The 26,445-nt window shown below is 43.8% G+C and overlaps 1 protein-coding gene across 1 annotated transcript in view; it reads left to right on the top strand.

Moving 5' to 3' along the window:
• The window catches only part of LOC139406149 (phospholipid-transporting ATPase IH-like), a 77,646-nt gene that overhangs the window by 36,118 nt on the left and 15,083 nt on the right, over positions 1–26,445 (top strand). The window contains exons 2-19 of the mRNA XM_071148634.1: positions 611–733; positions 956–1,045; positions 1,765–1,845; positions 3,800–3,907; positions 11,502–11,630; positions 11,777–11,880; positions 11,970–12,020; positions 12,110–12,174; positions 12,289–12,370; positions 13,988–14,138; positions 14,308–14,505; positions 15,439–15,612; positions 15,712–15,878; positions 17,195–17,266; positions 18,197–18,270; positions 18,375–18,478; positions 21,991–22,172; positions 24,135–24,368. Coding sequence (XP_071004735.1) covers positions 611–733; positions 956–1,045; positions 1,765–1,845; positions 3,800–3,907; positions 11,502–11,630; positions 11,777–11,880; positions 11,970–12,020; positions 12,110–12,174; positions 12,289–12,370; positions 13,988–14,138; positions 14,308–14,505; positions 15,439–15,612; positions 15,712–15,878; positions 17,195–17,266; positions 18,197–18,270; positions 18,375–18,478; positions 21,991–22,172; positions 24,135–24,368 — 2,189 coding nt within the window. The remainder of the gene's footprint in view (positions 1–610; positions 734–955; positions 1,046–1,764; positions 1,846–3,799; positions 3,908–11,501; positions 11,631–11,776; positions 11,881–11,969; positions 12,021–12,109; positions 12,175–12,288; positions 12,371–13,987; positions 14,139–14,307; positions 14,506–15,438; positions 15,613–15,711; positions 15,879–17,194; positions 17,267–18,196; positions 18,271–18,374; positions 18,479–21,990; positions 22,173–24,134; positions 24,369–26,445) is intronic.

Below are 26,445 nucleotides of genomic sequence, written 5' to 3'. Positions count from 1 at the left end.
AGGCTAGCACTGGAGTAATATGATCAATTATTTTGATTCTAGCCAGGATTCTAGCAGCCGTATTTAGCACTAACTGAAGTTTATTTAGTGCTTTATCCGGGTAGCCGGAAAGTAGAGCATTGCAGTAGTCTAACCTAGAAGTGACAAAAGCATGGATTTTTTCAATGTTACATAGATGGAAAAAAGCTGTCCTTGAAACAGTCTTGATATGTTCGTCAAAAGAGAGATCAGGGTCCAGAGTAACGCTGAGAGAGAGTAATGTTGAGTAATGTTTTTTGTCATTGTGTCTAAGGGGGCATATGGAGGAGGGAATGATGTCACCTCCAGGTAGGTGTTTGTCCCCCTGTTTGCTGAGGGTATCAGGTTCTTGTCCAGTTCTGGCAATTAGGGCACCACAGACTAGTGCATGTCCGTGGGCCTGGAAATGGTTGATCTCCCCCTCTAGGATGGAGAAGCTGTTGTTGCTAAGGTGTGGGGATTCTACTGGGGGATATAGGTAGCACACATTTTCTCTGTTGAGATCATTTCCTTCCTAATTTATAGCTAGATGTAAAATGTTCCTGTTCTCTCTTGTTCTCTCTCTCTCGTTCTCGCTCTCGTTCTCTAACAGTGTGCTGGCGAGGAGTACTGGGTGGACAGCCGGACAGTATACATCGGTCACAAAGAACCCCCGCTGGGGGCCGATGCCTACATCCCTCAGCGTTATCCCGACAACCGCATTGTCTCTTCCAAGGTGAGCAGGCTCCACAGCAACCAAGCAGTTGGCATAACAACAGCATCACCTACCCCTGAAAACCAAATCGATACCTTGATAACCAAGCCTGTTGTGCTCCATTAACAGTATCTCTGTCCTTTAGGGTTAGCAACCTTTTGGACCACACCCACACATATACACACACACTGCTGCTCCTCTCTCTAGACTGCCTGTTAATAGTGTGTGTGTTCTCTCTACCAGTACACCTTATGGAACTTCATCCCCAAGAACCTGTTTGAACAGTTCAGAAGAATCGCCAACTTCTACTTCCTGCTCATCTTCCTGGTCCAGGTGACAACATCTCTCTGTTTGATCAGGGCCATTTGGGGGTTTCACATGTTCAGGTTACACACTATTAGTTAAAGACGTAGGCTATGTGAAGTCAATGTGACAGTTAATTAGGTAACGTTAGTTATTTGGCTTGGAATTACATTGGTCAAGTACGCATGGGCCTATGGTGATGGTCCATGATAAATATGATATGACCCCGTCCAGTAGCACTATGGGGAGGAGGCTAAGGTGGCCGGTCCAGCTTGCTACAATGGTTGAAGGGATAGTTTAAGATTTTGGTATGCTAGCTGCTCCTGTACACTTCCAGTTATTGCTCTAGCGAATGTTAACAATCTCGCACACAACCCTGGGGTCTGGCTTGAATTCAACCTTCTGTATTCTGTAGAATGGCGCCAGAAACTACCTTCAACTTCATTAAAACTGCACACAAAGACATAAAAATGGTATCCATGAGTTCATCTTAAACTATCCCTTTAAACTGAAATTAATGAGTTATGAGTAATGAGTAACCAGCGGGTAGGAGGACGTTAGGTATGCGGGTGTGGTTAAATACTGTGGGGAGGCGGAGATATAAACTGAAGTCACCTGATTGCTCCATCACTCCCCCGAACTGGAATTTATCTGCAACTATATTTATTGACTCCTGCTCTACTCTCCTCCTTGTTCCCTCCCTCTCTACCTTCGTTCCCTGCCTCCTTCCTCTTTTTCTCTCTCCTCAGCTCATCATAGACACGCCCACCAGCCCCGTCACCAGCGGACTGCCTCTATTCTTTGTCATCACCGTCACTGCCATTAAACAGGTCTGTTGATCTGAACAAAATGGCATAATTAATGGTATACTATTGAAAAGTATTTGTAAAGTATTCAGACCCCTTGACTTTTTCCACATTTTGTTACGCTACAGCCTGATTCTAATATTGATTAATTCATTTTTTTCCCTCATCAATGTACAAACAATACACCATAATGAAAAAGAAAGAATATGTTTTTAGAAATGTATTAAAAATGAAAAACAGAAATACCTTAATTTACATAACTATTCAGACCCTTTGCTATGAGACTCGAAATTGAGCTCAGGTGCATCCTGTTTCCATTGATCATCCTTGAGATGTTTCAACAACTTGACTGGCCTTCACTTGTGGTAAATTCAATTGATTGGACATGATTTGGAAAGGCACACACCTGTCTATTTAAGGTCCCACAGTTGACAGTGCATGTCAGAGCAAAAACCAAGCAATGAGGTTGAAAGAATTGTCCGTAGAACTCAGAGACAGGATTGTGTTGAGGCTCAGATCGGGGGAAGGGTACTAAAACATTTCTGCAGCATTGAAGGTCCCCAAGAACACGGTTGCCTCCATCATTCTTAAATGGAAGAAGTTTGGAACCACCAAGACTCTTCCTAGAGCTGGCCACCCAGCCAAACTGACCAATCAGGGGAGAAGGGCCTTGGTCAGGGAGGTGACCAAGAACCCGATGGTCACTCTGACAGAGCTCCAAAGTTCCTCTGTGGAGATGGGAGAACCTTCCAGAAGGACAACCATTTCTCAAGCACTTCACCAATCAGGCCTTTATGGAAGAGTGGTCAGACGGAAGCCACTCCTCAGTGAAAGGGACATGACAGCCCGCTTGGTGTTTGTCAAAAGGCACCTAAAGGACTCTCAGACCATGAGAAACAACATTCTCTGTTATGATGAAACCAAGATTGAACTATTTGGCCTGAATGCCAAGCGTCATGTCTGAAGGAAACCTGGCACCATCCCTACAGTGAAGCATGGTGGTGGCAGCATCATGCTGTGGGGATGTTTTTCAGCGTCAGGCAATGGGAGACTAGTCAGGATCGAGGGAAAGATGAACGGAGCAAAGTACAGAGAGATCCTTGATGAAAACCTGCTCCAGAGCACTCAGGACCTCAGGCTGGGGCGAAGGTTCAGCTTCCAACAGGACAACGACCCTAAGCACACAGCCAAGCAGGAGTGGCTTCAGGACAAGTCTCTGAATGTCCTTGAGTGGCCCAGCCAGAACACAGACTTGAACCAGATTGAACAACTCTGGAGAGACATGAAAATAGCTGTGCAGCAACTCTCCCCATCCAACCTGACAGAGCTTGAGAGGATCTGCAGAGAAGAATGGGAAACTCCCCAAATGTGCCAAGCTTGTAGCATCATACCCAAGAACACTTGAGGCTGTAATCACTGCCAAAGATGCTTCAAGAAAGTACTGAGTAAAGGGTCTGAATACTTATGTAAATGTGATATTTCAGTTTTTTATTTGTAATACATTTGCAAACATTTCTAAAAAAACATTTTTTTTGCTTTGTCATTATGGGGTATTGTGTTTGGGTATTGTGTTTGTTTATACATTTTTGATTAAGGCTGTAACGTAACAAAATTTGGAAAAAGTCAAGGGGTTTGAATACTTTCCGAATGCACTGTATGTTTATTCTCTGTTCATCGGTGTTGGAAGCCTTCCTCCGCTGTGTTCCGTTAGAGACAGATGTGCTAACAGCAGGGAACCTCTCCTGGCTAACAGGGCCCAGGTCAGGTCATATGCGATCATTAACCTGACATGTTGTGTAGATGCCCTGCATACAGGTCAACATGCTGACAGAACATACCACTAATTTGATACCATGTACTGTGTGACCTTGTATGACGGTATCGCCCTCTCTCTATGTTCCATTTCTTCCCATTTCTCCTGCAATTTGCTCCTTGTATATCTCAACCCCTTCTCCCTTCCTCTTCCTCTCTCCCCCAGGGTTATGAAGACTGGCTGAGACACAAGGCAGACTGCAGTATAAATGAGTGTCCTGTGGACGTGGTGAAGGAAGGGACGGTGGTGAGGACACAGAGTCACAAGCTACGGGTATGACTGCCTTAGTTTTTTTATTTCACCTTTATTTAACCAGGTAGGCTAGTTGAGAACAAGTTCTCATTTGAAACTGCGACCTGGCCAAGATAAAGCAAAACAGTTTGACACATACAACAACACAGAGTTACACATGGAATAAACAAACATACAATCAATAATACAGTAGAAAAATCTATATACAGCATGTACAAATGAGGTAGGATAAGAGAGGTAAGGCAATAAATAGACCATGGGGGCAAAATAATTACAATATAGAAATTAAACACTGGAATGGTAGGATGTGCAGAAGAGGAATGTGCAAGTTGAGATACTGGGGTGCCAAGGAGCAAGATAAATAAATACAGTATGGGGATGAGGTATATTGAATGGGCTATTTACTGACAGCTGGTGCTTAAAGCTAGTGAGGGAGGTAAGAGTCTCCAGCTTCAGAGATTTTTGCAGTTCGTTCCAGTCATTAGCAGCAGAGAACTGGACAGAGAGGCGGCCAAAGGAAGAATTGGCTTTGGGGGTGACCAGTGAGGTTTCGGGTGGGTGCTGCTATGGTGACCAGTGAGCTGAGATAAGGCAGGGCTTTACCTAGCAGAGACTTGTAGATGACCTGGAGCCAGTGGGTTTGGCGACGAGTATGAAGCGAGGGCCAGCCAACGAGAGCATACAGGTCGCAGTGGTGGGTAGTATATGGGGCTTTGGTGACAAAACGGATGGCACTGTGATAGACTGCATCCAATTTGTTGAGTAGAGTGTTAGAGGCTATTTTGTAAATGACATCGCCGAAGTCGAGGATCAGCCGGATGGTCAGTTTTACGAGGGTATGTTTGGCAGCAAGAGTGAAGGATGCTTTGTTGCAAAATAGGATTGGAGATGTTTAATGTGAGTCTGGAAGGAGAGTTTACAGTCTAACCAGACAGCTTGGTATTTGTAGTTGTCCACATATTCTAAGTCAGAACCGTCCATAGTGATGTTGGACGGGCAGGCAGGTGCGGGCTGCGATCGGTTGAAGAGCATGCATTTAGTTTTACTTGCATTTAAGAGCAGTTGGAGGCCACAGAAGGAGAGTTGTATGGCATTGAAGCTCATCTGGAGTTTAGTTAACAGTGTCCAACGAAGGGCCAGAGGTATACAGAATGGTGTCGTCTGCCTAGAGTTGGATCAAAGAATCACCAGCAGCGAGAGCGACATCATTGATGTATACAGAGAAGAGAGTCGGCCCAAGAATTTAACCCTGTGTCACCCCCATAGAGACTGCCAGAGGTCCGGACAACAGGCCCTCCGATTTGACATACTGAACTCTATCGGAGAAGTAGTTGGTGAACCAAGCGAGGCAATCATTTGGGAAACCAAGGCTGTTGAGTCTGCCAATAAGAATGTTGTGGTTGACAGAGTCGAAAGCCTTAGCCAGGTCAATGAATACGGCTACACAGTAATGTCTCTTATCGATGGCGGTTATGATATCATTTAGGACCTTGAGCGTGGCTGAGGTGCACCCATGACCAGCTCTGAAACCAGATTACATAGCGGAGAAAGTACGGTGAGAATAGAAATGGTCGGTAATCTGTTTATTTACTTGGCTGTCAAAGACCTTAGAAAGGGTAGAATAGATATAGGGCTGTAGCAGTTTGGGTCTAGAGTGTCACCCCCTTTGAAGAGGGGGATGACTGCGGCAGCTTTCCAATCTATGGGAATCTCAGACGATATGAAGGAGAGGTTGAACAGTCTAGTAATAGGGGTTGCAACAATTTTAGAAAGAGAGGGTCCAGATTGTCTAGCCCAGCTGACTTGTAGGGGTCCAGATTTTGCAGCTCTTTCAGAACATCAGCTATCTGTATTTGGGTGAAGGAGAAGTGGGGGAGGTTTGGGTGAGTTGCTGTGGGGAGCGTAGGGCTGTTGACCGGGGTAGGGGTAGCCAGGTGGAAAGCATGGCCAGCCGTAGAAAAATGCTTATTGAAATTCTCAATTATTGTGGATTTATCGGTAGTGACAGTGTTTCCTAGCCTCAGTGCAGTGGGCAGCTGGGAGGAGAGGCTCTTATTCTCCATGGACTTTACAGTGTCCCAGAACTATTTTGAGTTAGTACTACAGGAAGCAAATTTCTGTTTAAAAAGCTAGCCTTAGCTTTCCTAACTGCCTGTGTATATTGGTTCCTAAATTCCATGAAGAGTTGCATATCACGGGGGCTATTCGATGCTAATGCAGAACGCCACAGGATGTTTTTGTGCTGGTCAAGGGCAGAGAGGTCTGGAGTGAACCAAGGGCTATATCTATTCCTGGTTCAACATTTTTTGAATGGAGCATGCTTATTTAAGATGGTGAGGAAGGCACTTTTAAAGAATAACCAGGCATCCTCTACTGACGGGATGAGGTCAATGTCATTCCAGGTCGATTAAAAAGGCCTGTTCGCTGAAGTGTGTTAGGGAGCGTTTGACAGTGGTGAGGGGTGGTCGTTTGACCACGGACCCATTACGGATGCAGGCAATGAGGCAGTGATCGCTGAGATCTTGGTTGAAAACAGCAGAGGTGTATTTGGGGGGCAAGTTAGTTAGGACGATATCTATGAGGGTGCCCGTGTTTGCGGATTTGGGGTTGTACCTGGTAGGTTCATTGATAATTTGTGTGAGATTGAGGACATCAAGCTTAGATTGTAGGATGGCCGGGGTGTTAAGCATGTCCCAATTTAGGTCACCTAGAAGCACGAGCTCAGAAGATAGATGGAGGGCGTTGTTTTGCCCGACGCGATAGCTACCTGTATCATGAATACACTCACAGGTAAATGGTGTTGTATTGCCTGACGCGATAGCTACCTGTATCATGAATACACTCACAGGTAAATGGTGTTGTATTGCCTGACGCGATAGCTACCTGTATCATGAATACACTCACAGGTAAATGGTGTTGTATTGCCTGACGCGATAGCTACCTGTATCATGAATACACTCACAGGTAAATGGTGTTGTATTGCCTGACGCGATAGCTACCTGTATCATGAATACACTCACAGGTAAATGGTGTTGTATTGCCTGACGCGATAGCTACCTCGCCTCACAACTCTGCCTCACATGCCTTTTTTATTTTACAACATATCAAAATAACAATGATGAATTAAATATTTTCATTTACATTTTATTTAATGAGCCAATTCATACAATGTCAATCTTCCACCAGAAGATATTGTCCAGACAGAAATCTGGTTAGTAAAACATTGTTTCCGAGGTCAGTCAGGCAGACAGAGGTTTATATTAACCCCTGCTGTACCAAACTAAATGCTAGGCTTATATTAACCCCCGCTGTACCAAACTAAATGATAGGCTTATATTAACCCCCGCTGTACCAAACTAAATGATAGGCTTATATTAACCCCCGCTGTACCAAACTAAATGATAGGCTTATATTAACCCCTGCTGTACCAAACTAAATGCTAGGCTTATATTAACCCCCGCTGTACCAAACTAAATGCTAGGCTTATATTAACCCCCGCTGTACCAAACTAAATGATAGCCTTATATTAACCCCCGCTGTACCAAACTAAATGATAGGCTTATATTAACCCCCGCTGTACCAAACTAAATGATAGGCTTATATTAACCCCCGCTGTACCAAACTAAATGCTAGGCTTATATTAACCCCCGCTGTACCAAACTAAATGATAGGCTTATATTAACCCCCGCTGTACCAAACTAAATGATAGGCTTATATTAACCCCCGCTGTACCAAACTAAATGATAGGTTTATATTAACCCCCGCTGTACCAAACTAAATGATAGGCTTATATTAACCCCCGCTGTACCAAACTAAATGATAGGCTTATATTAACCCCCGTTGTACCAAACTAAATGATAGGTTTATATTAACCCCCGCTGTACCAAACTAAATGATAGGTTTATACTAACCCCCGCTGTACCAAACTAAATGATAGGTTTATATTAACCTCCGCTGTACCAAACTAAATGCTAGGCTTATATTAACCCCCGCTGTACCAAACTAAATGCTAGGCTTATATTAACCCCCGCTGTACCAAACTAAATGCTAGGCTTATATTAACCCCCGCTGTACCAAACTAAATGATAGGTTTATATTAACCTCCGCTGTACCAAACTAAAAGATTTGTTTATATTAACCCACACTGTACCAAACTAAATGATAGGTTTATATTAACCCCCGCTGTACCAAACTAAATGATAGGTTTATATTAACCCCCGCTGTACCAAACTAAATGATAGGCTTATATTAACCCCCGCTGTACCAAACTAAATGATAGGCTTATATTAACCCCGCTGTACCAAACTAAATGATAGGTTTATATTAACCCCCGCTGTACCAAACTAAATGATAGGTTTATATTAACCCCCGCTGTACCAAACTAAATGCTAGGCTTATATTAACCCCCGCTGTACCAAACTAAATGATAGGTTTATACTAACCCCCGCTGTACCAAACTAAATGCTAGGCTTATATTAACCCCCGCTGTACCAAACTACATGATAGGTTTATATTAACCCCCGCTGTACCAAACTAAATGATAGGTTTACATTAACCCCCGCTGTACCAAACTAAATGATAGGTTTATATTAACCCCCGCTGTACCAAACTAAATGATAGGTTTATATTAACCCCCGCTGTACCAAACTAAATGCTAGGCAATGGGAAATAATGTGTGCGATATATACAAGAGATGATTGTGACAGCAACATGAACATGATATTATGATGGAGGTGCAGTGATAATTGTCAGTTGGAACTGTTAGCAGGCATAGGCCTGTCTGTGACGGCCAATACAGAGCGGCTTGGAACGCTGCTCGTCCAATCAGGATCCAAACAACCAGTTTTTATAATAATATATATGAACATTTAAATCATAGCCACAGCTATCATCTTTAATCATTATACTAATTACCATTCAATCTATTCCTGAGACCTTTTAAGCTGATCTCCATAGGAACGAAACACCCGGGTGCTTGCCCTTTGTGTGTGCGTGTGCGTGTGCGTGTGTGTGTGTATGTATGTGCCTGCTTTGCCTGCGATGCTCTAGCTTGCGTCCGAGAGAAGATTAACATTCCCCCTACAATACCATCTCAAACATTCCTGTTGTGATTACTCTGGTCGCATACAGGGGAAAGGATTTGTCTTTCCAGACAGAGATTAAATATCAATATGACTGATATGAAGGGCCGCTATTATCCTGTTATCTACTCTGATGTCAGACAGGACTAGGGTCAAAACAGTGGCGCTACCATAGAATTAGGAATTAGAATTTAATAGGATCTCTATGGGTGTTACTGTGGAACAGATTGCAGTATCATAATAACCACATAGCATATATTACAGAGTGGAGACAGGGACTATGTCCCATTTAGAGAAGCACCCTGCAGTGTCTGGCAGGTCTGTGTAATATCTATGGCTATATTTGAGTGTGTTGGCACGTGTTGCCATAGCCATGCCGTCCACCGAAACGTGTCTTTGTTGTGCTACTGATCCAGTTTCTGCTGTTCTGCCTGCAGTTATGGAACCTTGACATGTTCACTGGTCATGCTACCTTGTCCCGGACCTGCTGTCTCGAACCTCTGAATGCTCGGCGGCTATGAAAAGTCAGCTGACATTTACTCCTGAGGTGCTAACCTGTTGCACCATATATATCCACTGTGATTATTATTTGACCCTGCTGGTCATCTATGAACGTTAGAACATCTTGAAGAACGATCTGGCCTTAATGGCCATGTACTCTTATAATCTCCACCCGGCACAGCCAGAAGAGGACAGGCCACCCCTCAGAGCCTGGTTCCGCTCTAGGTTTCTTTTCACAGCCAGAAGAGGACTGGGGACCCCTAGGTTCCTGCCTTTTTCCTAGCCACCGTGCTTCTACATCTGCACTGTTGCTGTTCAGGGTTTTAGGCTGGGTATATGTATAAGCACTTTGTGACATCTGTGGATGTAAAAGGGCTTTATAAATGTTATTGATTGAATGAAAGCTGAAAAACATTCTATATCCACACACACACACACACACACACACACACACACACACACACACACAAACATTCTCCGGATGGTCCTCACCCATGGCCCCCCCACAAATCAAACAGGAAGAGTAATGATGAAAATATCCATCATGATAACTTGTATATAGCGTATGTACTGTAGGGGAGAGTAGGGTAAGTTGAGCCATTTTTTTACATTCAGCATCACTCCGTCAAGGGAAATATAGAATTCTTTCTAACATAGACATCTACATATATTTCAGGAAAAATCTGAATTCATGTAAACATTGCAGTTTTGAAAACATAGCTGGTCCAAAAAAAGTGGTCTCTTGGCACAACTTACCTGGGCATGGGGGAAGAGTCATGGAACAGGGTAAGCCGCCTTTCTGTACTGAATGAAATATTATCACTACATTTTTAAAACCATGACTATCTTCATTACCCAAACACAATTCAACACAATTGTTGGTCTTTTAATAATTTTAAGCATTTTTAAAAACCTAACAAACACTTTTTTAAACACGCTTAATGTAGGCCAGGCCCTGTTGTTACCTCATATCCCAGTGATAATGCCTTCAATTACGCATTTTGACTGTATTAGCCCACACAGCTACAAGGATGTACGTTCATGCTGGGTTTAGGACCTCATATTGAAGCTTATAGAGACCCCAACTGATTATTCTATTTATATATATGTATATATGCATATATTGTTCTATATATATAAAACCTTAAAAGTATCTACTTTGGTTTAGACACAACTTCTAACACAATCACTGAATTTGACTTGGTGAAAATCTAGTTTTTGGACCTACTGTAACTTACCACTTTTTCCATGTGGTTTCTTCCTTCAGACTCCAGGAAAGGATGACCTCTTCCTAAACATTTGGTCAAATGATACATTTTGTGTATGGTTTCCTAGAAACAAGGGTGGCTCAACTTACCCCACTTTCCCTTACTGTGGTGTGTACGGTCACCGTGGAGATGGGATTTATAGGCTATTTAATCCCACCGTTATGCAACAACTCAATCGGCAGGAAAAAAGGAATGGGAAAAGATGCATGTGTTTCCTGTAGAAGAGCTCCTACTCATTAGTGATTCTTTCTGGATCTGCAGCAGTATGGTGGCTCACTAGATCCAAAATACCTTTTGTGAAATAATGTTTGTTTACGACATTGGGGTTTATAGTGAGTTAATTTAAATGACATCCCATCCCCCCAACTAGTGCACACATTTAGACGATCAGAGTCACCAGGTTGGGCTCTGGTCAACAGTAGTGCACCGCATGAGGAATAGGGTAGTCCACAACATTTAGATCAGGTCATTTATTTTATTTAACCTTTATTTAACTTGGCAAGTCAGTTAAGAACAAATTCTTATTTACAATGACGGCCTACCGGGGAACAGTGGGTTCAGGGGCAGAACGATAGATTTTTACCTTGTAGCTCAGGGATTCAATCCAGCAACCTTTTGGTTACTGGCCCAACACTCTAACCCCTAGGCTACCTGCCGCCCCCAAGGTCAACAGTAGTGCACAAGGGAATAGGGTGTGATTTGGGACGCAGACTTTATTTCTATAGTCTAAAGTGATGGTCATTGTTGATGTGCTTGTCCTGTCAGGTGGGGGACGTTGTCATGGCGAGGGAAGACGAGACGTTCCCCTGTGACCTCATCCTGCTCTCATCCAGCCGTGATGACGGAACTTGCTACGTCACCACCACCAGCCTGGATGGCGAGTCCAGCCACAAGGTAAACACACACAGACACAGACACACACTGCACCATTCTCCCAACACGCTCTCTGATCAAACATGACTTCTCGTGACTCATCTCGCTCTCTCTCTCTCTCTCTCTCTCTCTCGCTCTCTCACTCTCTCTCTCTCGCTCTGTATCAGACCTACTATGCTGTACCAGACACCATGGTCTTTAAGACAGAGCAGGAGGTGGACTCTCTGCATGCGACTATTGAATGTGAACAACCACAGCCTGACCTCTACAAGTGAGTGACACATGTTTAACACAGAATCATTATGATTGACCTGTTCGTTTGTTGAAAATGGCATTCCTTTTTTTTGTTGCCTTATACAGATTTGTGGGGCGCATCAATATTTATAAGGAAAGTGAAGATCCCATAGCCAGGTAAGACCAACATTCCCATCTCTCATTCCTAAAATGTCTTTGTCTGTGTCAAACTTTTCATCTTTCATTTGTTCCTCCTCTTTTTTCAGACCCCTGGGAGCTGAGAACCTTCTCCTCAGAGGAGCCACCCTGAAGAACACAGAACACATTTATGGTAACACACACACACACACACACACACACACACACACACACACACACACACACACACACACACACACTGTACTGTGTCTGTAGTGATGGTAACCTCCGGTTGTTGTCCCCACAGCTGTAGCCATCTACACGGGCATGGACACCAAGATGACGCTGAACTACCAGTCCAAATCCCAGAAACGCTCCGCTGTAGAAAAGTAAGATCAAATCAAAGTTAATTGGTCACGTACAAAGATTTACAGGTGTTATAGCAGGTGCAACTAAATGTTTGCTACTAGCTCCTAACAATGCAGTAGAATGTCTCATAAATACCATACAGATACACAAATAATCCAAAATCTATAAATGACAGAATGAGTCCAATTAACAATCCTAGAGTAGATGCAGTATATTAGAGTGAGCACGTGTCAGAATATAGAATTTAAGTATGTGCTGTGTGTAAACAAGATCATTTGGAAGGAAAGTGGTATGTACAGTAGTAGGTAGATATATTCCACTAGTAGGTAGATCTATTCCCGTAGTAGGTAGATCTATTCCCGTAGTAGGTAGATCTATTCCCGTAGTAGGTAGATCTATACCTCCCTCCCCACGGTGTCTGTTTTGCTTTAGTTAGGCTAGAACTACATGTCTGATGAAGGATAGCAGGAATTGGAATAGCAGAATGATGATAGGAGTTGGAATAGTAGAATGATAGTAGGAGTTGGAATAGCAGAATGATAGTAGGAGTTGGAATGATAGTAGGAGATAGAATAGCGGAATGATAGTAGGAGTTGGAATAGCAGAATGATAGTAGGAGTTGGAATGATAGTAGGAGTTGGAATAGCAGAATGATAGTAGGAGTTGGAATCGCAGAATGATAGTAGGAGTTGGAATAGCGGAATGGTAGTAGGAGTTGGAATAGCGGAATGGTAGTAGGAGTTGGAATAGCGGAATGGTAGTAGGAGTTGGAATAGCGGAATGGTAGTAGGAGTTGGAATAGCGGAATGATATTAGGAGTTGGAATTGTAGAATGATAGTAGGAGTTGGAATAGCAGAATGATAGTAGGAGTTGGAATGATAGTAGGAGTTGGAATAACAGAATGATATTATGAGTTGGAATTGTAGAATGATAGTAGGAGTTGGAATGATAGTAGGAGTTGGAATAGCAGAATTATAGTAGGAGTTGGAATTATAGTAGGAGTTGGAATAGCAGAATGATATTAGGAGTTGGAATTGTAGAATGATAGTAGGAGTTGGAATGATAGTAGGAGTTGGAATAGCAGAATGATATTAGGAGTTGGAATAGCAGAATGATATTAGGAGTTGGAATTGTAGAATGATAGTAGGAGTTGGAATGATAGTAGGAGTTGGAATAGCAGAATGATATTAGGAGTTGGAATTGTAGAATGATAGTAGGAGTTGGAATGATAGTAGGAGTTAGAATAGCAGAATGATATTAGGAGTTGGAATTGTAGAATGATAGTAGGATGTTTAATCACCAATCCAACCCACAGAGTACCTAAACATGAAAGAAATAGTGCATAAGGAGAAGGCACTAGTGAAGTGTAGTGTATTGTAAGAATGGCTCCCCCACAGACAGTTTGATATTGGAAAACACGCGATTGAATATATTAGACCAGCTGGCTCCTATCTCAACCTGCTGCTCTTGCTGTTATTACATAATAGCTGCATCATTCTGTTTGATTTCATTCAAGCTGTGTGTGTGTGTGTGTGTCTCCCTAACTCCCTCTCTCCCCCCCATCTCTCTCTCCCTCCCCCCTCCATCTCTCTCCACCCTCCATCTCTCTCCCCCCCTCCATCTCTCTCTCCCCCAGGTCTATGAATGCATTCCTCATAGTGTATCTGTGTATCCTGATCAGCAAAGCGGTCATTAACACAGTGCTGAAGTACGCGTGGCAGTGGTCTGCTGACCACGACCAGCCCTGGTACAACCACAGGACCGAGATCGACAGAGAACGCCACGTGGTCAGTCCCGCAAGCAACTACACTACCCACAATGCATGTTGTCACAGTAAAACGATTCATCAGGTCTTTCCCAGCTTAACATTCACTGATTCTGATTAAGGCTGTCGTTCTCTCTCTCTAAATCTCCTCTCTATCTTTCTCATCCCTCATCCTCTCCTCTCTCTCTTAGGTGATCAGGGCGTTCACAGACTTCCTGGCCTTCATGGTGTTGTTTAACTACATCATTCCAGTCTCCATGTACGTTACCGTGGAGATGCAGAAGTTCCTGGGGTCTTACTTCATAGCCTGGGACAAGGATATGTACGATGATGAGCTGGGGGAGGGGGCTCAGGTCAACACATCAGACCTCAATGAAGAGCTGGGACAGGTACACACACATATAAAGATAGATACTAGACTCACTCGTGTGTGCACACACAAACACACACACACACGCACACAGATAGATATATATATATAGATATACTAGTCTCATTTGTGTACACACACACACTCACACACACAGTTGAAGTTGGAAGTTTACAGCCAAATACATTTAAACATTTAAACTCAGTTTTCACAATTCCTGACATTTAATCCTAGTAAAAAATCCCTGTCTTAGGTCAGTTAGGATCACTACTTTATTTTAAGAATGTGAAATGTCAGAATAATAGTAGAGAGAATTATTTATTTCAGCTTTTATTTCTTTCATCACATTCCCAGTGGGTCAGAAGTTTACATACACTCAATTAGTATTTGTTGTCCTTTAGCCATTTTGCCACAACTTTGTAAGTATGCTTGGGGTCACTTGTGTGCACACACACACATAGATAGATATAGATATACTAGACTCACTTGTGTGCACACACACACACACATAGATAGATATAGATATACTAGACTCACTTGTGTGCACACACACACACACATGGATAGATATAGATATACTAGACTCCCTTGTGTGCACACACACTTAGATAGATATAGATATACTAGACTCACTTGTGTGCACACACACACACACACACACACACATAGATATACTAGACTCACTTGTGTGCACACACACACACACACATAGATAGATATAGATATACTAGACTCACTTGTGTGTACACACACACACATAGATAGATATAGATATACTAGACTCACTTGTGTGCACACACACACACACACATGGATAGATATAGATATACTAGACTCACACGTATAATGTGCATATACAGCACAGACACTTATAATGAGATGTTACATGGATGCTGGACACACATTACAGAAACTGACCTCAGATCAGCATCTACCTGGTCTGTATGTGCAGGTGGAGTATGTGTTTACTGATAAGACGGGCACGTTGACAGAGAACAACATGGAGTTTATAGAGTGCTGTGTGGACGGACTCGTGTATATCCCCCACGCCATCTGTAACGGACAGATCCTCAGTGCTGCTTCCAGTATAGACATGATCGACTCCTCACCTGGAGGAGACCACAGGGTAAGACAGAGAGTCTGTCTGTCTGTCTGTCTGTCTGTTCGTGCGTGCGTGTGTGTGTGTGTCTGTGTGTGTGTGTCTGACAGTGTGTGTGTGTCTCAGGAGCATGAGGAGCTGTTCTTTCGGGCTCTGTGTCTGTGCCACACGGTGCAGGTGAAGGAGGAGGAGACAGTGGACAGCATCAAGAGAGGGATCCACCAGGGAAAACCCACCTCCTTCTACATATCATCTTCTCCTGATGAGGTGGCATTGGTGGAGGGCATGAAGAGGTAACACACACACTGAAGAACACACACACACACACACACACACTGAAGAACACACACACACTGAAGAACACACACACTGAAGGACACACACACATTGAAGAACCCACACACACTGAAGGACACACACACACTGAAGGACACACACGCACACTGAAGGACACACACACACTGAAGAACACGCACACACTGAAGGACACACACACTGAAGGACACACATACACTGAAGGACACACATACACTGAAGGACACACACACACACACACACACACTGAAGGACACACACACACTGAAGGACACGCACAGACACTGAAGAACACGCACACACACACACACACACACACACACTGAAACATACACACCCACTGAAACACACCCACACACACACACACACTGAAACACACACACACACAAACACACACACACACACACACACACACACACACTGAAGGACACACACACACACTGAAGAACGGACACACACACTGAAGAACACAAACACACACAAACACATTCTGAAGGACACACACACACACACTCTGAAGGACACACACACATACTGAAGGACACACACACACATACTGAAGGACACAGACACATGCACACACTAAGCAATACATGCACACACTTAACAATACACACACACACACACTTGGTGATACACACACACTTAGGGATAATACAGACAAGCACACAAATGGTCATGACTTTTCTCTAACCTACTGAACACTCTCTCCCTCTCATCTCGCTCTCTGTACCCCTCTCTCTCTCTCTCCCTCTCTGTCCCCCTCTCTCTCTCTCTCCCTCTCTGTACCCCTCTCTCTCTCTCTCCCTCTCTGTCCCCCTCTCTCTCTCTCTCTCCCTCTCTGTACCCCTCTCTCTCTCCCTCTCTGTCCCCCTCTCTCTCTCTCTCTCCCTCTCTGTACCCCTCTCTCTCTCCCTCTCTGTCCCCCTCTCTCTCTCTCTCCCTCTCTGTACCCCTCTCTCTCTCACTCTCTCCCTCTCTGTACCCCTCTCTCTCTCACTCTCTCCCTCTCTGTCCCCCTCTCTCTCTCTCTCCCTCTCTGTCCCCCTCTCTCTCTATCTCTCTCTCTATCTCTCTCTCTCTCTCTCTCTCTCTCTCTCTCTCTCTCTCTCTCTCTCTTTCTCTCTCTCCCTCTCTGTCCCCCTCTCTCTCTCTCTCTCTCTCTCCCTCTCTGTACCCCTCTCTCTCTCTCTCTCTCTCTCTCTCTCCCTCTCTGTCCCCCTCTCTATCATCTCGCTCTCTGTCCCCCTCTCTCTCTCTCCCTCTCTTCTCACTTTCTGTCTCTCTCTCTTAGGTTGGGGTACACATATCTAAGACTCAAAGACCGTCATATGGAGATTCTCAATAAGGAGGATGAGATTGAGAGGTGGGGCTCTGCTCACAACATCTTTTAATTTGGTCTTTCATATTTCACAGCTCCTGAGAAAGCATGGAGATACCATAGAGTTACACATTCATATCCCAAGTTATTAATTCAATCTAATTAATAGAAGTTAAATCCATATTGCTGCCAATTGTCAAAAGCTAGATACATTAGGTGGTGTGTTTAAAATGTTGCAGTAAGACAACTTAACTGTATTAAGACAACACTACCAAGAGTGTGAAAGCCCTGTGAGAAGACACACAGAAGAGTGTGAAAGCCCTGTGAGAAGACACACAGAAGAATGTGAAAGCCCTGTGAGAAGACATGCAGAAGAGTGTGAAATCCCCGTGAGAAGACACACAGAAGAGTGTGAATGCCCTGTGAGAAGACACATAGAAGAGTGTGAAAGCCCTGTGAGAAGACACGCAGAAGAGTGTGAAAGCCCTGTGGGATGACACGCAGAAGAGTGTGAAAGCCCTGTGAGAAGACACACAGAAGTGTGAAAGCCCTGTGAGAAGACACATAGAAGAGTGTGAAAGCCCTGTGAGAAGACACACAGAAGAGTGTGAAAGCCCTGTGAGAAGGCACACAGAAGAGTGTGGGAGCAGAAGCCAGTAGATCGTGTGGGACAGTGGTTTTTGTCAAGGGTATAAATAGCAGGTTTGGATCCCATAGGCACTGCTTGTATAACATCAGTATCTACATCCCCCTCTGCAGTGGGCTGTCTATGAAACAGCTGTTTAGAGAGAACGAAGGAGGAAGAAAGGGAGGGAGAAGAGATAAGGGAGGGACAGAGAAGGATAATTCCTCTTTACAAAGGCCTGTTGTGTTTTTGCTTGTCTCTAGCCACTCGTGTTGCTGTGTACATTGTTAGAATGTGCTGTGTATTTTGTCTGATACTAAATGAGACGTCTACTCTGGTGTGTGTTCCAGGTTTGAGCTGCTACACGTGCTGAACTTTGACTCTGTCAGGAGGAGAATGAGCGTCATTGTCAAGTCTAGTGCAGGTAACACACATACAAACACACACACATAGACATGATCTATCTCTACATGATCTTCTGTCACTCACACTCTCTTAACTATTGTCCCCCCCCCCTATTATCCCCAGGGGAGTACCTGTTGTTCTGTAAGGGGGCTGACTCCTCCATCTTTCCCAGAGTGGTGTCAGGGAAGGTGGGGCAGGTGCGGGCGCGGGTGGAGCAGAACGCTCTGGTAAGGCTACACATACACACAAACACACAGCAAATGTTTTACTATCCTTTTGGGTACCTTAAATTGATTTCCATTCAAAATAATTTCTTCCCTATTTTCCTAGCCCTAACCTGACCCTTTAATCTAACTCCTAGCCCTAACCTGACCCTTTAACCTAACTCCTAGCCCTAACCTGACTCTTTAATCTAACTCCTAGCCCTAACCTGACTCTTTAATCTAACTCCTAGCCCTAACCTGACTCTTTAATCTAACTCCTAGCCCTAACCTGACTCTTTAATCTAACTCCTAGCCCTAACCTGACTCTTTAATCTAACTCCTAGCCCTAACCTGACTCTTTAATCTAACTCCTAGCCCTAACCTGACCCTTTAACCTAACTCCTAACCCTAACCTGACCCTTTAACCTCCTAGCCCTAACCTGACCCTTTAACCTCCTAGCCCTAACCTGACCCTTTAACCTAACTCCTAACCCTAACCTGACCCTTTAACCTCCTAGCCCTAACCTGACCCTTTAACCTCCTAGCCCTAACCTGACCCTTTAACCTAACACCTAACCCTAACCTGACCCTTTGCCCTAACTCCTAACCCTAACCTGACCCTTTAACCTAACTCCTAGCCCTAACCTGACCCTTTAACCTCCTAGCCCTAACCTGACCCTTTACCCTAACTGCTAACCCTAACCTGACCCTTTAACCTCCTAGCCCTAACCTGACCCTTTAACCTCCTAGCCCTAACCTGACCCTTTAACCTAACTCCTAACCCTAACCTGACCCTTTAACCTCCTAGCCCTAACCTGACCCTTTAACCTCCTAGCCCTAACCTGACCCTTTAACCTAACACCTAACCCTAACCTGACCCTTTGCCCTAACTCCTAACCCTAACCTGACCCTTTAACCTAACTCCTAGCCCTAACCTGACCCTTTAACCTCCTAGCCCTAACCTGACCCTTTACCCTAACTCCTAACCCTAACCTGACCCTTTAACCTCCTAGCCCTAACCTGACCCTTTAACCTCCTAGCCCTAACCTGACCCTTTAACCTCCTAGCCCTAACCTGACCCTTTACCCTAACTCCTAACCCTAACCTGACCCTTTAACCTCCTAGCCCTAACCTGACCCTTTAACCTCCTAGCCCTAACCTGACCCTTTAACCTCCTAGCCCTAACCTGACCCTTTACCCTAACTCCTAACCCTAACCTGACCCTTTAACCTCCTAGCCCTAACCTGACCCTTTAACCTCCTAGCCCTAACCTGACCCTTTAACCTCCTAGCCCTAACCTGACCCTTTACCCTAACTCCTAACCCTAACCTGACCCTTTAACCTCCTAGCCCTAACCTGACCCTTTAACCTCCTAGCCCTAACCTGACCCTTTAACCTCCTAGCCCTAACCTGACCCTTTACCCTAACTCCTAACCCTAACCTGACCCTTTAACCTCCTAGCCCTAACCTGACCCTTTAACCTCCTAGCCCTAACCTGACCCTTTACCCTAACTCCTAACCCTAACTGTAACCCTTAACCTTTTAGGCTTAACCACTAAACCTAAAATAGCCTTTGTCCTCGTGAGGACTTTTGGGTATTTCCGGTACCCACGAGGATAGTAATGATTTTTTATTATTTTATTGTCACATACACAGGATAGGTGCAGTGAAATGTGTTGTTTTATAGCGTCAGCCATAGTAGTACAGCGACCCTGGAGAAAATCAGGATTAAGTTCCTCACTCAAGTGCACATCAACAGATGTTTACCTTGTCGGCTCAGGTATTCGAACACACTCACACGCTGTATATACAGTATTACCTCTGTCTTTATACCTACACCAATTCCCTAAACACACTCCTTAACCCAATACTCTTACTCCTTATATGCCTGCACCATAACTAAAACTCCAAATATATACAGTGCGTTGGGAAAGTATTCAGGACAATAGACTTTTACCACAGTTTGTTACTTTACTGCTTTATTCTAAAATGGATTCAATAAAAACATTTCCTCAGAAATCTACATACACAACCCCATAATGACAAAGCGAAAACAGGTTTTTACATAACTATTCAGACCCTGTGCTATGAGACTCAAAATTGAGCTCAGGTGCATCCTGTTTCCATTGATCATGTTTCCACAACTTGATTGGAGTCCAATTGTGGTAAATTAAATTGATTGGACATGATTTGGAAAGGCACACACCTGTCTATATAAGGTTCCACAGTTGACAGTGCATGTCAGGGCAAAAACCAAACCATGAGGTCAAAGGAATCGTCTGTGGAGCTCCGAGACAGGATTGTGTCGAGGCACAGATCAGGGGAAGGGTATGAAAACATTTCTGCAGCATTGAAGGTCCCCAAGAACAGAGTGGCCTCCATCATTGGTAGAAGTTTGGAACCACCAAGAAACTGAGCAATCGGGGGAGAATAGCTTTGGTCAGGGAGGTGACCAAGAACCCAAAAATCACTCTGAAAGAGCTCAAGAGTTCCTCTGTGGAGGTTGGAGAACCTTCCAGAAGGACAACCATTTATGCAGCACTCCAGCAATCAGGCCTTTATAGTAGAGTGGCCAGACGGAAGACTCTCCTCAGTAAAAGGCACATGACAGCCCGCTTGGAGTTTGCCAAAAGACACTTAAAAGACTCTCAGACCATGATAAACAGGATTCTCTTGTCCGATAAAACCAAGATTGAACTCTTTGGCCTGAATGCCAAGCGTTACGTCTGGAGGAAACCTGGCACCATCCCTACAGTGAAGCATGATGGTGGCAGCATCATGCTTTGGGGATGTTTTTCAACGGCAGGGAATGGGAGACTTGTCAGGGTCGAGGGAAAGAGGAACGAAGCAAAGCACAGAGAGATCCTTGATGAAAACCTGCTCCAGAGCACTCAGGACCTCAGACTGGGGTGAAGGTTCACCTTCCAACAAGACAATGACCCTAAGCACACAGCCAAGCAGGAGTGGCTTCAGGACAAGTCTCTGAATGTCCTTGAGTGGCCCAGTCAGCGCCCAGACTTGAACCAGATTGAACAACTCTGGAGAGACCTGAAAATAGCTGTGCAGTGACGCTCCCAATCCAACCTGACAGAGCTGCTTGAGAGGATCAGCAGAGAAGAATGGGAGAAACTCCCCAAATACAGGTGTGCCAAGCTTGTAGCGTCATACCCAAGATGAATTGAGGCTGAAATTGCTGCCAAAGGTGCTTCAACAAAGTACTGAGTAAAGGGTCTGAATACTTATGTAAATGTGATATTTCTTTTTTTAAATTTTTTATACATTTGCAAAAATGTATAGGAAACTGTTTTTGCATTGTCATTATGGGGTATTGTGTGTAGATTGTTGATAAAAAAATATATTTAACCAATTTTAGAATAAGGCTGTAACGTAACAAAATGTGGAAAAAGTCAAGGAGTCTGAATACTTTCCAAATGTACTGTATATATTCAGTCACACAACCCTTCTTATACTTACTATAGTGATAGGGCCACAGTACTAAGAGAGAACCCTAACCATCTCACCTTTACCTCTGTCAGGAGGGCTTGCGGACCCTGTGTGTGGCATACAGAAGTCTCTCCCTAGCAGAGTACGAGGAGGCGTGTCATCAGCTGAGCGACGCCAAGCTAGCCCTGCAGGACAGGGAGCAGCGACTGGCGCAGGCTTATGACCTCATCGAGAGGGACTTCACCCTGCTGGGGGCCACGGCTGTGGAGGACAGGTAGGAGAACTGGACACAGGAGGCAGTAAGAGAGAGGAAGCCACTTAAATATATACAGTTGAAGTCGGAAGTTTACATACACTTACGTTGGTCTCATTAAAACTTGTTTTTCAACAAATGTCTTGTTAACAAACTATAGTTTTGGCAATTCGGTTAGGACATCTACTTTGTGCATGATACAAGTCATTTTTTCCAACAATTGTTTACAGACAGATTATTTAATTTATAATTCACTGTATCACAATTCCAGTGGGTCAGAAGTTTACATACACTAAGTTGACTGTGCCTTTAAACAGCTTGGAAAATTCCAGAAAATGATGTCATGGCTTTAGAAGCTTCTGATAGGCTAATTGACATCTTTTGTGTCAATTGGAGGTGTACCTGTGGATGTATTTCAAGGCCTACCTTCAAACTCAGTGCCTCTTTACTTGACATCATGGGAACATCAAAAGAAATCAGCCAAGACCTCAGAAAAAATTGTAGACCTGCACAAGACTGGTTTATCATTGGGAGCAATTTCTAAATGCCTGAAGGTACCACGTTCATCTGTACAAACAATAGTACGCAAGTATAAACACCATGGGACCACGCAGTCGTCATACCGCTCAGGAAGGAGACGCATTCTGTCTCCTAGAGATTAACGTACTTTGGTGCGAAAATTGCAAATCAATCCCAGAACAACAGCAAAGGACCTTGTGAAGATGCTGGAGGAAACAGGTACAAAAGTATCTATATCCACAGTAAAATGAGTCCTATATCGACATAACCTGAAGGGCCGCTCAGCAAGGAAGAAGCCATTGCTCCAAAACCTCCATAAAAAGCCAGACTACGGTTTGCAACTGCACATGGGGACAAAGATCGTACTTTTTGGAGAAATTTCCTTTGGTCTGATGAAACAAATATAGAACTGTTTGGCCATAATGACCATCGTTATGTTTGGGGGAAAAAGGGGGAGGCTTGCAAGCCGAAGAACACCATCCCAACCGTGAAGCATGGGGGTGGCAGCATCATGTTGTGGGGGTGCTTTGCTGCAGGAGGGACTGGGGGACTTCACAAAATCAATGGCATCATGAGGTAGGAAAATTATGTGGACATATTGAAGCAACATCTCAAGACATCAGTTTGGAATCGTTGTTCTTCCTCTGTCAACCATGGTTACCTGCAAGGAAACACGTGTCGTCATCATTGCTTTGCACAAAAAGGGCTTCAAAGAAGCTACTTCTCTCCAGGAAAAACATCAGGAACAGAGTGATATTCTGCAAAAGGTACAGAGATTGGACTGCTGAGAGAAGAAGACAAGAGAGAAGACAAGGTAGGCGCTACCCTCAGTCCTGTGTCATGCCAACAGTAAAGCATCCTGAGACTATGTGTGGGGTTGCTGCTCAGCCAAGGGAGTGGGCTCACTCACAATTTTGCCTAAGAACACAGCCATGAATAAAGAATGGTACCAACACATCCTCCGAGAGAAACTTCTCCCAACCATCCAGGAACAGTTTGGTGATGAACAATGCCTTTTACAGCATGATGGAGCACCTTGCCATAAGGCAAAAGTGATAACTAAGTGGATCGGGGAACAAAACATCAATATTCTGGATCCATGGGCAGGGAACTCCCCAGACCTTAATCCCATTGAGAACTTGTGGTCAATCCTCAAGAGGTGGGTAGACAAACAAAAACCCAAACATTTTGACAAACTCCAAGCATTGATTATGCAAGAATGGGCTGCCATCAGTCAGGATGTAGCCCAGAAGTTAATTGACAGCATGCCAGGGCGGATTGCAGAGGTCTTGAAAAAGAAGGGTCTCTACATGATATTTTAATCGAATCAATATAAAATAGGTTGTTGATCAGTACTGTAATCATTGATACCTTGCATTCTTTGAAAGGACTATACACTCTAGTGATGCTTAATGCTATTAACCTATTGACTGTATTGACCCCTGTATTGACTGCTGTGTGCAGGCTCCAGGAGAAGGCAGCAGACACCATTGAGTCTCTCCATAAGGCTGGGATGAAGGTGTGGGTCCTGACGGGGGACAAGATGGAGACGGCGGCTGCTACATGTTATGCTAGCAAGCTGTTCCGCCGCTCCACCCAAATATTGGAGCTGACCAAGAAACGAACCGAGGAACAGAGTCTACATGATGTTCTGTTTGACTTGAGCAGAACCGTACTGAGACAGCGCTCCCTGTCGCGGTATGCTGCACACTCACACCAATGTGCGCTCGCACACAGTATGACCAGTACAAGTCAAATGTTTGGACACACCTACTCGTTCAAGGGTTTTTCTTTATTTTTACTATTTTCTACGTTGTGGAATAATAGTGAAGACACCAAAACTATGAAATAACACACATGGAATCATGTAGGAACCAAAAAAGTGTTAAACAAATCAAATATGTGAGATTCTTCAAAGTAGCCTTGATGCCTTTGCACTTGAAGCCTTTGCACACTCTTGGCATTCTCTCAACCAGTTTTATGAGGTAGTCACCTGGAATGCATATCAATTAACAGGTGTGCCTTGTTAAAAGTTAATTTGTGGAATTTCTTTCCTTCTTAACCTCTGGGATATGTGGGAAGCTAGCGTCCCACCTGACCAACATCCAGTGACAATGCAGAGCGCCAAATTTAAATAAATTACTCTAAAAATTAATCTTTCATGAAATCACACATGCAATACACCAAATTAAAGCTACACTTGTTGTGAATCCAGCCAATGTGTCAGATTTCAAAAAGGCTTTACGGCAAAAGCAAAACATGATATTATCTGAGGGCAGCACCCCAGCAAACAAACACAGACAATCATATTTCAACCCTCCAGGCGCGAAACAAAATGCAGAAATAAAATATAAATCATGCCTTACCTTTGACGAGCTTCTTCTGTTGGCACTCCAATATGTCCCATAAACATCACAAATGGTCCTTTTGTTCGATTAATCCCGTCGATATATATCCAAAATGTCAATTTATTTGGCGCGTTTGATCCAGAAAAACACCGGTTCCAACTCTCGCAACATGACTAGAACATTACTCATAAGTTACCTGTAAGCTTTGTCCAAACATTTCAAACTACTTTCCTAATTCAACTTTAGGTATTTTTTAACGTAAATATTTAAGACGGGATTAACTGTGTTCAATACCGAAGGAAAACAAAGTGGAGCTTGCTTTTCAGGTCACGCCCCTCTAACAAAGAGTACACTTCTCTCTACCCTCGTTCTGAACAGTGCTACTTCTTCAGTTCTCAAAGGAAAAACCTCAACCAATTTCTAAAGACTGTTGACATCCAGTGGAAGCGGTAGGAACTGCAAGAAAGTCCATTAGAAATATGGATTCCCAATGAAAACCTATTGAAAAGAGAGTGACCTAAAAAAAACATCTGAATGGTTTGTCCTCGCGTTTCGCCTGCCAAATAAGTTATGTTATACTCACAGACATGATTAGAACAGTTTTAGAAACTTCAGTGTGTTTTCTATCCAAATCTACTAATAATATGCATATCTTATATTCTTAGCTTCTGGGCCTGAGTAGCAGGCAGTGTACTTTGGACACACTTTTGGACACCTATCCCAGAGAAGTTCATGCATTTGTGCCTATCAGTTGTGTTGTGACTAGGTAGGGGTGGTATACAGAAGTGCCCTATTTGGTAAAAGACCAAGTCCATATTATGGCAAGAACAGCTCAAATAAGCAAAGAGAAATGACAGTCCATCATTACTTTAAGACATGAGGGTCAGTCAATGTGGAAAATGTCAAGAACTTTGAAAGTTTCTTCAAGTACAGTAGCAAAAACCATCAAGTGCTATGATGAAACTGGCTCTCATGAGGACCGCCACAGGAAAGGAAGACCCAGAGTTACCTCCGCTGCAGAGGATAAGTTCATTATAGTTACCAGCCTCAGAAATTGCAGCCCAAATAAATGCTTCACAGAGTTCAAGGAACAGACACTTCTCAACATCAACTGTTCAGAGGAGACTGTGTGAATCAGGCCAAACCAATACTAAAGGACACAAATAAGAAGAAGAGACTTGCTTGGGCCAAGAAACACGAACAATGGACATTAGACTGGTGGAAAGCTGTCCTTTGGTCTGATGAGTCCAAATTTGAAATGTTTGGTTCCAACCGCTGTGTCTTTGTGAGACGCAAAGTAGGTGAACTGATGATCTCTGAATGTGTGGTTTCCATCGTGAAGCATGGAGGAGGAGGGGTGATAGTGTGGGGGTGCTTTGCTGGTGACACTGTCTGTGATTTCATTTGAATTCAAGGCACACTTAACC

Source organism: Oncorhynchus clarkii, chromosome 3 (assembly GCF_045791955.1).
Source record: "Oncorhynchus clarkii lewisi isolate Uvic-CL-2024 chromosome 3, UVic_Ocla_1.0, whole genome shotgun sequence".
Taxonomy (NCBI): domain Eukaryota; kingdom Metazoa; phylum Chordata; class Actinopteri; order Salmoniformes; family Salmonidae; genus Oncorhynchus; species Oncorhynchus clarkii.
This window is presented reverse-complemented; position numbering and strand designations above follow the sequence as displayed.